This window comes from Rana temporaria, chromosome 4 (genome assembly GCF_905171775.1).
Source record: "Rana temporaria chromosome 4, aRanTem1.1, whole genome shotgun sequence".
NCBI lineage: Eukaryota > Metazoa > Chordata > Amphibia > Anura > Ranidae > Rana > Rana temporaria.
In genome coordinates this window covers 252,599,546-252,612,644 of record NC_053492.1, presented here as the reverse complement: position 1 = coordinate 252,612,644, position 13,099 = coordinate 252,599,546, and the positions used below count along the sequence as shown (strand labels likewise).

The window sequence follows — 13,099 nt, the reverse complement described above, 5'->3', positions numbered from 1 at the left end:
AGTTGCATCTGTATAAAAATATTTATTTGGGGGAATAGAAGACAAAAATGATAATAACTGCCGATATTCCAACCATTGCGTGAATGAAGGTTGTTGTGTGAGGATTCAATTTAGTATAGGTGGGGAATGTTTCCTGGCATGTAATTGACACACTCTTTGATGTGATTCTTTAATTCCATACAAGGAAACTTTTCCGTTTTAAAGCTGGCGGAAATCGTGGATTACCGAATAAAGGTGTTATAGGTCCTACTGTGAGGAAAGTTCTAGTTGTAGGGCTGTTTTTGTCCAAATTTTCAATAGGTGGATGTAAGGGAGGGCATTATAAAAAGTGAATCTCGGTGAGTATCTCTAGTATCAAAAATCTAGCAAGGAAGAGCAGTAAGATCAAATTGATTTAACCACTGCTCTATTAGTATCATTGTTTAGTGTCAGAAAATGAAACCAATTCACTACCTTGTTAAAACCTGCCGCTAAATAGTAATGGTAAAGATCAGGTGCGCCAGCTCCTCCTTTCGTTTTAGGCAATGATAATAATTTCTTGTGTAATCTAGGTTTCCTATGACCCCAGATAAACCTTTGTGAAGGCCGACAGTAAGGTAGAAAAAATAGGATCTAGGAAACAAAGACCGGAATGGTTTGAAATAAATATTAAAACCAAGGTATTATATCCATTTTTAGTATATTAATCCACCCCGAACCAAGATATTGATTACAATCATATTTTTTAAGATCCTGTAAAGTGCGTTGCTGAGAGGAATATAGTTTGTTGGATATAGATGATTTGGGTCGGAGGGAATGGCAATACCTAGTATATATCTAGTGCATTTTTAATGCATTCCAGTGCGTTTGCTGAATTTTACCACATTCCAGTGCAGGAAAAATGCAACATGTCCTCCTTTTTTTTCTGGAGCTGGAAAGCCTGGAACTAACCACACTGGTGTGAACTAACCCTCAGGCCTCGTAACACCGACAGAGAAACTCGACGTGCAAAGCCCGTCGAGTTCCTCGACGAGTTCCCTTGTTGAACTTGTCGAGAAGCTCGGCAGGCTTGCTTTGCGTACCACACGTAACATACCAAAATCTGGTCGTTCTCCGGCGCGGATGACGCTCACCGACGTATGACGCGACTATAAAGGGGAGGTTGATTTTGTTGGCGCCACCCTTGGGGCTTCCTTTTGCTGATCCGTGTTTACGCGTGTTAGTAAAAAGTTTGGTGAGTGACGATTCGTGCTTTTCAGTCTTTGTGCTTTCAGATTGATCTCTGCGTTCAGTTTGTTACTTGTGTGGGTCGTTATCTAGGCAATCGAGACGTGCGGTCAGGTCGTATTGTTTTACATTGCGGTCCTGTCCCCGCGTTTTTCATTGTCTGGGTCGTTCTTCATAGGTCTTGCTGTTCTTCACTGCGGTCTGTTTAGTGCAATTCTGATTTGTCGTTCGTAACTACCTTGTAACCATGTTGCAGGCACCTAGTCGTCGCGACTTCGTGCTAAGCATCTTCTGTCTATAGGTCTGTTTGTTTATGGACCTAGACAATGAGGAGTTCATGAACAGGAGGAGGAACAGTTTCATGGACCAAGAATTGGTTGCTCCGTAGGAACCAAATTCTCTCACATGCCTTTGCTGCGGGAGCTTCAGGAAAATAATCCTGTTGATTACAGGAATTTCCTGAGGATGTCTGATCCCGTCTTTTCAGCACCTGTTGGCTTTGGGTTGTCCCCCTATATTACCAGGCAGGACACCGTTATGCGGGAAGCCATCAGTGCTGAGCAGAGGCTAGTTGCCACCCTCCGTTATCTGGCAACTGGGAGAAGCCTTCAGGACTTAAAGTTCTCCACGGGCATCTCCCCCCAGGCTCTGGGCCTCATCATTCCTGACACCTTGCTCTGCCATCATCCAGGTTCTGCAGGAGGATATATGAGGGTAAGTTTTCTCCTTTAATATCAACATTTTATGTCTATATGTATGCTAATGTCTTGTAGTTATCTCCTCCTTCCCTAATTACCATGTCTGGAATATGCTGTGAATGTCCCCTTTGCCCCCATGCATGAATGTAAACTTTGATGCCCCTTTTTTGGCCTACATGCATATTTTCCAGCACTTACCTCCCCAGCATGGTATCCTGGGCCCCAACCTACCTAGTCTAGTCACTTTCCCAATGTATTGTGTTATATCCATTGTAATGTCCCCCCCCCTCCCCTCCAAAATGTGTTGTAAAGTCTATGTTCACCAATATTTATTTTTTTTTTAATTTTAGGACCTCCCAAACTCATCTAGCCCTCCCCTCCAAAATGTGTTGTAAAGTCTATGTTCACCAATATTTTTTTTTTTTTTAATTTTAGGACTCCCAACTCATCTAGCCCTCCCCTCCAAAATGTGTTGTAAAAGTCTATGTTCACCAATAATCAAATTAATTTTTTTTAGTCACTCCCAAACTCATCTAGCCCTCCCCCAAACTTGGGCATTGGCCCATCAGAGGGGGTGTTTAATGTGTTAATTGGCTAAATATATTTAGATATAATATGCTAGTTCCCAGAAATGTTATAATGCCTTATAATGTCTTAGTATAATCTGCTTGCAAGGTTATGTGGCTAATTTTTTATTTTTTTCTTCCCCAGCTTCCGTCCACACCACAGGAGTGGCAGTCTGTGGCTTTGGACTTCCAGACCCGATGGAACTTCCCCAACCTGCGGGGGAGCCATCGACGGGAAGCACGTCCGCATCGTGGCCTCCACCCCGTTCAGGATCCCAGTTCTTTAATATATAGGGGTTCAACAGTATTGTGCTGATGGCGGTGGTGTCAGCACAGTATGAATTCCTTTTTGTGGATGTCGGGATGAATGGACGGTATCGGATGGGGAGCCTTCAGGCAGACGGAGTTCGCGCTTCGCCTTCAGGATGATGATCTGTCTTGCCACCGGATGACCAGAATGTAGAAGGCCCTGCCATTTGTTTTCCTGGCTGATGAAGCGTTTGCCCTGGGACCCCATCTTATGAGGCCATTACCTCAGCGCACCCTCACCCCAGAGAGGAGTGTCTTTAATTTCCGCTGGGCCGAGCACGTAGAGTGGTTGAGAACGCTTCCGGCAATCATGGCCAGCGGGTCCGCCTTTTCCTCACCTCTCTCCACATGGCGGAATATAAGTGGAATACAATGTATTTTTGCCTGCTGCATTCTCCACAATTTTTTTAAGGAGACAATCTCCAAATTATATGGCCCTGGTTGGGCCCGAGGCACAACATTTGACCCTGCAGAAACTTTGGCGGGCCTTGAAGCTGGCCACACAGGGACTTGCCCCCCCAGAGTGCCCGTGAAGTCGGGACAAATACATGGACTATTTCATGGGTAGGGGGGCAATACCATCTCAATCAAATTTGCCCTAATTGTAGCTTTCTTAAAAAATAAATCATAATTTTTTTTTCTAAACTGTTATGTCTTGCTTGTGTTGTTTGGAGTTTCTTTACTAAGTGTAACTAAGTGTATTTTCATTATCAACTAGCAAACATTTCCCAGGTGACCCCCAAACCAAACACATAGACAATTTTTACGTATTTTAGTAAAAACACCACACACTTTTTTGATGTTCAAAAGCTCTTTATTTTCTAAATTTTTTTATTTTTATTTATTATAAATACCTACAAATTTTTTGTTATATTTTCTCTACCATAATACAATCATTTTTGTGGGTGATTTTTCTCATACAATATACAATCATTATTGTATTTTTTTTGGTTGATTTTTCTCATACAATATACAATCATTTTTGTGGGTGATTTTTCTCATACAATATACAATCATTTTTGTATTTTGTGGGTGATTTTTTCTTCATACAATATACAATCATTTTGGTGGGTGATTTTTCTCATACAATATACAATCATTTTTGTATTTTTGTGGTGATTTTTCCTTCATACAATATACAATCATTTTTGTGGGTGATTTTTCTCATACAATATACAATCATTTTTGTATTTTTGTGGGTGATTTTTCTCATACAATATACAATCATTTTTGTATTTTTTTGGTTGATTTTTCTCATACAATATACAATCATTTTTGTGGTTGATTTTTCTCATACAATATACAATCATTTTTGTGGGTGATTTTTCTCATACAATATACAATCATTTTTGTATTTTTGTGGGTGATTTTTCTCATACAATATACAATCATTTTTGGATTTTTGTGGGTGATTTTTCTCATACAATATACAATCATTTTTTGGATTTTTTTTGTTTTTTTTTTTTTATTAAATAAAGTAGAAAATCTGGTTTTATTATTTTTTTGGTTTTTTTTTTATTAAATAAAGTACAAAATCTGGTTTTATTATTTTTTTGGTTTTTTTTTGATTAAATAAAGTAGAAAATCTGGTTTTATTATTTTTTTTTTTTTTTTTTTTATTAAATAAAGTAGAAAATCTGGTTTTATTATTTTTTTGGTTTTTTTTTGATTAAATAAAGTAGAAAATCTGGTTTTATTATTTTTTTGGTTTTTTTTTAATTAAATAAAGTAGAAAATCTGGGTTTGATTTTTTTTTGGTTTTTTTTTAATTAAATAAACATTAAATCTGGTATATAAAATTTTTTTTTGTATTTTTTTTAGATTCAGAGTCTCCCCAAAAACATCAAGGTAAATTTTTTAATTTATTTTCCACCCTCCTTGTTCTTTCTTTAATTTGTCGGTTTGGCAGATGAATCTCCTCCACCTCTTCTCTGCAGGCCCAGATTTCAGATATAACCATCTGTTTTGTATGCCTGTCCAAGCACCACACTGATCCTGAAATGTGGGACAGAAAACCATTTTTAAAAATTAGGCAGGCCTACATCTACATTACCTGAAGCTGGGGTTAGTTATATGTTACTTTACCTGATGTGGTGGCAGGCTGCGCATCATCCCATCCCTCGGGGGTGTGGCTTGCTGACTTCTTGCTCCCCGTGTCGAAGCTTCATGACGGCCCCTACGAGAATGAAGAAAATGGAAACATGTTTTTTCTAGCTTATAGGCCTGAAAGAGGAATATGATTCACTTTAGGACAATTTCTGGGACTATTGATGTTTTGAAAAACCCCTCAGGCAAAAACACAGGATTGAAGGCATTCACAAAGATCCTGACAAATCTTGTAGCTTTGGTCTACTTTTAAAACATGTAAGCCAACAAAGTATACACTGGATCACCTCAGCTCTGTGTGAAGCCCAAAATGGGTTATTAAAGGGACAACAATTATGCAAATGAGTCCACATGTGTCACCGACTGCTGAGCAGACTCTCCTTTTACTGTATATTTAATTAATAAAAAAAGTTTGGTGGTTTTAATAGCACATCTAACATTATTTTCACGATTGATCTCACCACAATTTTAAAAAAATGTCCTAATTTCTAGGATTTTAAACACAATATTTAGTCGTTCCGAATGGAACGTCCAGTTTGACGACAAATTATTGTGCCTAAAAAAATATTACAGTACAACCTGAAATCAAAAACACATGGCGCTGAACAAATCTTACAAAATATATAACAAACTTACTTCTTCTAATCACTCTCCTGATCCTCTTCATTTGTTCCGGCTCCCGTTTTTTAAGGTCACACCACCTTTTCCGGATCTGCTCCTTGGACCCTATGTACACCCCAAATTTCTGATGGAGACTCCTCCTCACCTTCTCCATTATTTGGGCCTTGACCTTATTAGGGTACTTATATGGCCCATGCCTCCCATCGTTAGTCCTCTGCATTGAGGATGAGGACCATCTCCACCATTTCCTCAAAGGTCATGTTGGAGGCCTTACACCTGATTCGCCGTGCTGCCATCTTTCTCCAACATGTGCTTTCCAACAAAAAAAAGATGGAAAAGGGGCGGGGAAAATACTGATTACCATGAACGTCAGGGGCGGGGGAGACGTGCGTAAAGTTCCACAATGCGCGTGTATAAAGGGCTACCACGTGAGTAAAAGGGGCGTTCACAGTTTGTGGAAGACGGCGGAGATAACGATCGGGTCAAAGACCGGTATGTAACTACATTTTACATGTTTTTCTTGATTGAATGATTTTGTGGCCTACATCTTAGGTTCAGAAATTACAACATAGCCAGTTTTTAATTTGAAGGTAATGGTCCGCTATAGTGCCGTCGTACGTAAACAACGCTTTGATTATGCATTTTGATCCAACTACTGTTGTGTGGGCAATCTCGGTTCTCATCAGGATGTCTTCTAAAAACAAGTCGGTTTAAACATGATGCAAATGGTCGCTTTTATGTCTTGACCAAACTATATCGGAGTGCTTTTTATCTAACTAACGTTTCATACACAAATGAGGATGAGATCTGGCTTATTAGTTCGACACAACTGGTCATCTGTTTCCTAGGAACTGACCCAACATGATCTCTTGCCAATTCCACCTTGTCGTTTTTTGCGACGGAAGATAAGGGGCGGGGGGAAACATCAATTTTTTTTAAGCATGGGCGGATGTCGTGTGCGGAGTGTATATATGGCTCGAACACATGTAGCGTCCATACGACCGGGTTGCGTAAGAAAGACGTTTGAAACGACAAGCGTGTAGGTATGCCTTCGAACTTGGGACAGCAGTGCATATTCAGGAAAGACAGACCATTTAAAGGAGCACTAAGCCAAAATTGTTTGGGGCAGAAATAACTAACTTTTACATTATATCAGTATTGATTTCATGTCCTCATTGTCCCTTTTTGCTTTTAAGCAGCTGTAATCATTTGCATAAATCATCACTTCCTGGTTCTGCTCCCTCTCAAATTTATCAGGGAGCTTGTCACTGTGGTCTAAGCTGTGTGTTTAAAAATCAACCAAAACAATGCTAATAATTTTTGAAATTAAAAATATGCCCTGCTTTTATTTTTTTTTTGGTTCTGTGTGTCTCTTTACTTCACAGAAACAATAACTAAATTTAAAACCAAAAGTGAAACTAGAGGCACATTATATGTATGCACTTGTATGTCTCTAGACACTGTAAACAGTAATTTCCTCAAAAAAATATAGTTATCCATTAGTGACCCTTTAAGGGCTAGCTTGTGAGAAAGAGTAATTGACTTTCTAGATTGTGTAGTGGACATTATTTTTTTATCCTTGGTTTTGGACAGGAAAAGATGAATCGCTTTAAACCAACCCGACTTCTTGGAGATCTTTATTGATAGGTGGCAAGAACTTCCTGTTCTGTGGGCCACCAAAGACCCCATCTCTCGAAATAGAGAATTGCGCAAACTGCACTGGAGAGCCTGCTCCCACTTGTGCGGAGGACAGGTGGGGTTTGATGTGACAAACTGACCAGTTGGAGGTCAAAATTGGGACTTGAGAGGCACCTACAGGAAGGCACGCAACAAGGTCTTGGCTTCGATTGAGGGTCTGGAGCTGGAGCAGGGCGGGTATTTCAACCCAAGTTGTGGTACTACAGCAAACTGAGCTTCCTGGATGAACACCTGGAGGTTAGGGAGTCACTTCTAGCCTTCGCCCCATAAGCCACAGAAGCTCCAGCCTTCCCTCCAGCCAACCTGCTGCTCCCTCTGCAGAAGAACCCTCTCAGCAGCCTTCCATCCTGGATGAAGATCCAGATTTGCCCAGCTGGAGCCAGGTATATAGTACTTTCAATGTGCAAATATGTGGTGTTCAAATGTTGTTAAAGAGATGTAAATTAAGATATTAAAGGTAAAAAAAATTTAAATATAAAAGTGTTATTCCTAAAATTTGTCAGTATTGGCCATGAATTTTTGTGGTGTGATTGACCATAAAACATGGGTCAGAATGATTGGCTTAGCTAAGTCGTGACCAAAAAAAAAGGTACAGTCAGGAGCTTAAATAAATAAACCAAAAATTTTAAAAAATAGTAAAACCTTTACTTTTTTTCCATACACAGGACGAGACCAGGCAGCAGGAGGATCAGGAAAATGCCAGGCAGGAGGAGGACAGGGTGAGTGGCTTGGAGGAGGCTGCAGGCCCAAGTATCTTGGACGTGTTGGCAGGCCCAAGTAGCAGTAACGTGGGTGGCAGGCCCAAGTGGAGCGGATGAGGTGGCAGGCCCAAGTGGGTTGCAGGAGGTTGCTGGGCCAAGCACGAGATGCCAGGTGTCTCCTCTTCATCTGCGTCCGAGAAGGCAGGTGAGGATACAAGGGGCGTGACGCCTCACTAGCCCTCATTCGGATGCCCATGCAACCCTGCAACAGCCTCCCACTGCTCAGGAGGGTTTTGTCACAGTTGTTTTGGCCAAAATGTCAGAAATGACATTAGACCAACGCCTCCTCTTTGAGGGCCTCCTCATCACCCTGGCAAATCAGGGGGTGAGGGGTCTTCTCACAGAGACACTGTGATTTGCCGCCATCCCCATCCTCACACACCACATAAACTCACAAGCTCCCCCACCTTCTTCTTCTTCTCATGCTCCTTCTCAAGCTCCCCACCTTCTTATTCTTCTTCTTCTTTTTCTCATGCTCCTTCTCAAGCTCCCCCACCTTCTTCTTCTTCTCATGCTCCTTCTCAAGCTCCCCCACCTTCTTCTTCTTCTCCTTCTCCTTCTCAAGCTCCCCCCACCTTCTTCTTCTTCTTCTCCTGCTCCTTCTGAACATTCTTCTTCCTCTTCTTCTCCTGCTCCATCTGAACATTCTTCTTCCTCTTCTTCTCCTGCTCCATCTGAACATTCTTCTTCCTCTTCTTCTCCTGCTCCATCTGAACATTCTGCTTCCTCTTCTTCTTCTACTACTCCTCCTCCTTCTACTGCTCCTCCTCCTTCTACTCCTCCTCCTTCTACTGCTCCTCCTCCTTCTACTGCTCCTCCTCCTTCTACTGCTCCTCCTTCTACTGCTCCTCCTCCTTCTACTCCTCCTCCTTCTACTCCTCCTCCTTCTTCTACTGCTCCTCCTCCTTCTCCTCCTCCTCCCTTCTTCTCCTCCTCCTTCTACTCCTCCTCCTTCTACTCCTCCTCCTTCTACTGCTCCTCCTCCTTCTACTGCTCCTCCTTCTCCTCCACCTCCTCCTCCACCACCGTCGGCTACTCATCCTCCACCACCTTCGTTACTCCTCCTCCTGGCATGAGTACTACCCTGTGGCACCACCTCCAGCCAGCATAAGAGGAAGGCTGCTGAGAAGGCTGCAGAGAAGGTGAAAGAGCAGGCTGCAGGGAAGCCACCAAGGAAGGCCTTGAAGAAATCAAGAAAGTGACTCCCTTACTTCCATGTGGTGTACCAGAGTTCAGGCTGCTGTAGTACCACAACCTGGTGACATCTGCTGCCCTGCTCCAGTCTCTGACCTCGGGGAGTCCAAGACCTTGATGCGTGACTTCCTGAATGAACCTCTCAAGTCCCCATTTTTGGCCTCCAACTGATCACAGTCACATCAGGGCCCACACCTGGCTGTGCACAAATGGCAGCAAGCTCTCCAGTGCTGACTTTTTGCATATCAAATTTTTTTTTATTACCAAAATAAATGGTACATTTTTTTTTTACAGTTCCATACTTGTCCTTGTATTTTTTTAGATTTCAATTTTGCAAGTGAGAAGGCAGGTTCTTATTTTGTAAAAATTGGATATAAGGTGTAATTTGAAAGGGACACATGAGGAGAAGACAAAGCATAAGGTTTTCTATGGGGGGAACTGACATTACAAAAAATAAAAGGATTAGCATTTCTAAAAAATTTAAAAATAAGGTGATTAAAAGCAGGATTTAAAACACACGACCAAAATAAGGTGACAATAAAAAAAAAAAAAAATATTGAGTCAGTAAGAAAAAGGTTCCACCTAATTTTAAGGAACTCTGTGTGAATATCGTAAAAAAAAACTTAGTATATTGCAGTTTTGTGCCCTTAGGAAAAATTGTGTAAAGCGCTGCAAATAAAACGATTAAATAATGTTGGAAGCGACACGAATGTGCTATCTCCAATCCAAAACGCTAGTTTTACCTATGTTGGTCTCCAGTGTCAAGTTTTTGACAAGTTTCTTAGCATACACACGACCGAGTTTCTCGTTTAAAAAACAGCCCGATGAAGAACTCGTCGAGCCAAAATCCACTGCCATCGAGAAAATAGAGAACCTTGCTCTCTATTTGCTCGGACGAGTTCCTCGGCGGCTCCATCGGGCCAAAAAATGTACACACGGACCGAGTTTCTCGACAGAATCCGGCTCTTCACCGAGATTCTCGACGCTTCTGCCGAGAAACTCTGTCGTGTGTACGAGGCCTCAGGCATATAGACGTGGTGAACATGACTTGCTGACGTTCAAATCTAGGATCAGAATAGGGAAGAAAGGGGGATTTAAGTGACTTTGGACATGGCACGGGTTGCTGGTGCCAGACAGTCTGGTCTGAATATTTCAAAAATTCACAAACGACCATCTCTAGGGTTTACAGAGAATGGTCAGGAAAAAGAGAAAATATCCAGTGAGCGTCTGTTGTCTGGATGAAAATACCTTGTTGATGTCAGAGCTTAGAGGAGAATGGGCAGACTGGTTCCAGATGATAGAAAAGCAACCGTAATCAAATAACCACTTGTTACAACCAAGGTATGCAGAATACCATCTCTGAACACACAAACCATCGAACCTTGAAGCAGATGGGCTAACAGCAGAAGAAGACCACACCGGGTGCCACACTCCTGTCAGCTAAGAACAGAAAATTGAGGTTACAATTTGCACAGGCTCACCCAAAATTGGACAATAGAAGATTGGAAAAACGTTGCCTGGTCTGATGAGTTTTTGATTTCAGCTGCAACATTCAGATGGTAGGGTCTGAATTTGGTGTTAAACAATATGAAAGCATGAATCATCCTGCCTTGTATCAACGGTTCAGCTGATGATGGTGGTGTAATGGTGTGGGGGGTGGTTTCTTGGCACAATTTAAGCTCCTTAGTACCAATTGAGCAACGTTTTAAATGCCACGACCTACCTGACTATTGTTGCTGACCATGTCCATCCCTTTATGACTCACTGTACCACTGTAACCCATCTTCTGATGGCTCCTTCCAGCAGGATAATGCACCATGTCACAAAGCTCAAATCATCTCACTACTAGTTTCCTTTAACATGACAATGAGATCACTGTACTCCAATGACCTCCATAGTCACAGATCTCAATCTAATAGAGTACCTTTGGGATGTGGAGGAATGGGCGGGCGGGCATCATGGATGTGCAGCCGACTAATCTGCAACAACTGCGAGATGCTATCATGTGAGTATGGACCGAAATCTCTGTGGAATGTTTCCAACAGCTTGTTGAATCTATGCCACGAAGAATTAAGGTAGTCTCTGAAGGCAAAAGGGGGTACTAGCAAGGTGCACCTAATAAAGGGGCCAGCATGTGTATATGTGTGTGCGTGTATGTGTGTGTATGTATGTATGTATATATATATATTATATATATATATATATATATATATATATATATATATATTAATTTAGCACTTCTTTATTTGAATATAACTGTGTATGTTCTATGAGCAGTTTTTTTTTCACTTACATTTATTTGGAGTATATATAAAAACTTTTTTGGGGTGCAATAGATTATTCTATTTTCAGTTTTTGTTGTTGCTTTCCATGTGGCGTTTTAATATATTCTATCTATCTAGATAGAGAGATATACATATGTAGATTTGATAGCTGGGTAAATGTGAAGCATAGTTACATATATCTCTCTACATAACTAGATGTCCTGGTTGCAAGATAATAAAAATCTCAAATGTTATTATGGGAAGTCATACATTTTGTTTGTGCAATCTATAAATCTGCTAGAAAAGTAAGTTTGTTTTCTATGTATGTTGATTTTAGGGCTGTAGTTCCAACTCAGAATGCCAGCACTCCTTGAAACATTTTCAAATGTCACAAGTGGCAGCACCTGCATTGCAATCAAACATTAGTACATGGATCATTTGGTAAGTACTGATTTAATTTCACCAATACTACCATGAACGTTCTTATATAGGTAAAAGGAAAAGAAACCTTTGCATATGTGAAGTAATTAGTTGTTTTGTAAGGAAAGGAAATTAATATACTACAACACCTAATGGCTACATAATACAAATATAAAAATATTATGGAAAAAAAAACTTTTAACGGAAATCATCCAACACTGAAACCTTACCAAAACTATAATTTTCATAATGAAAAAATGATAGTGTTATAAAAAAAAAAAGCTCTAAAATGCACTTCAAATTAAATGAGCCTTGCAAGAAATTTTTCCAGCAAAGAAAACCTAACCCTATTAAAACCACCACATTCAATTTAAAAATTCTGAACAATGTTGACACCCCACGTGATGCTCCTGAATACCTAATGGGGCTTTTAAATGTAAGATAATAGATGATATATCGCTCCAGATGGCAATCTCGCTACTGTCCTCCCCTGGATGCTGGCTCCGCATGCATTGATCATGTAGCTCCATTTAATTCCAGATAGCCGCACGCCAAGGCAGTCCATATAGCACAAGAAGCTAAGGGACAGGCTGTAGCTAACGCATTTCACACCCTCACTGGTGTTTCGTCATAGCTAGAGTTGAGCGGACACCTGAATGTTCGGGTTCGGCGGGTTCGGTCCGAACTTCGGAAAAAAGTCTGGGTTCGGGACCCGAACTTGACCCGAACCACATGAAAATAAACTTAGAACTGTCCCTGCGCAAAGTGTCATTTCTGAAAGGAAAAAAAGTAATTTAAAACCGGCTTTGCGGCTATAATGAATTGTCGGCTTCGGCAATTCAGAGAGGATTCATTTCATAAAAAATAAAAAAAATAGCGTGGGGGTTCCCCCAAATTCAATTACAGGCCCTTCAGGTCTGGAATGGATATTAGGGGGAACTCCGCCGTCAATTTAAAAAGAAAATGATGCGGGGTTCCCCCCAAATATCCATTCCAGACCCTTCAGGTCTGGTGTGGATTTTAAGGGGAACTCCACCCCAAATTTAAAAAAAAAATGGCATGGAGTTCCCCCCAAATCCACACCAGACCCTTATCCGAGCATGTTAACCTGGTCGTTGCCGCAGAAAAGAGGGGGGACAGAGTGCGCCCCCCCCTCCTGAACTGTACCAGGCCACATGCCCTCAACATGGGGAGGATGTCCCCATGTTGATGGGGACAAGGGCCTCATCCCCACAACCCTTGCCCGGTGGTTGTGG

General features: G+C 41.2%; 1 protein-coding gene across 1 annotated transcript in view; it reads left to right on the top strand.

Moving 5' to 3' along the window:
- USP45 (ubiquitin specific peptidase 45) overlaps positions 1–13,099 on the top strand; it is a 225,598-nt gene that overhangs the window by 15,465 nt on the left and 197,034 nt on the right. The window contains 1 exon segment of the mRNA XM_040350145.1: positions 11,761–11,864. Within this exon segment, the coding sequence (XP_040206079.1) occupies positions 11,761–11,864 (104 nt within the window).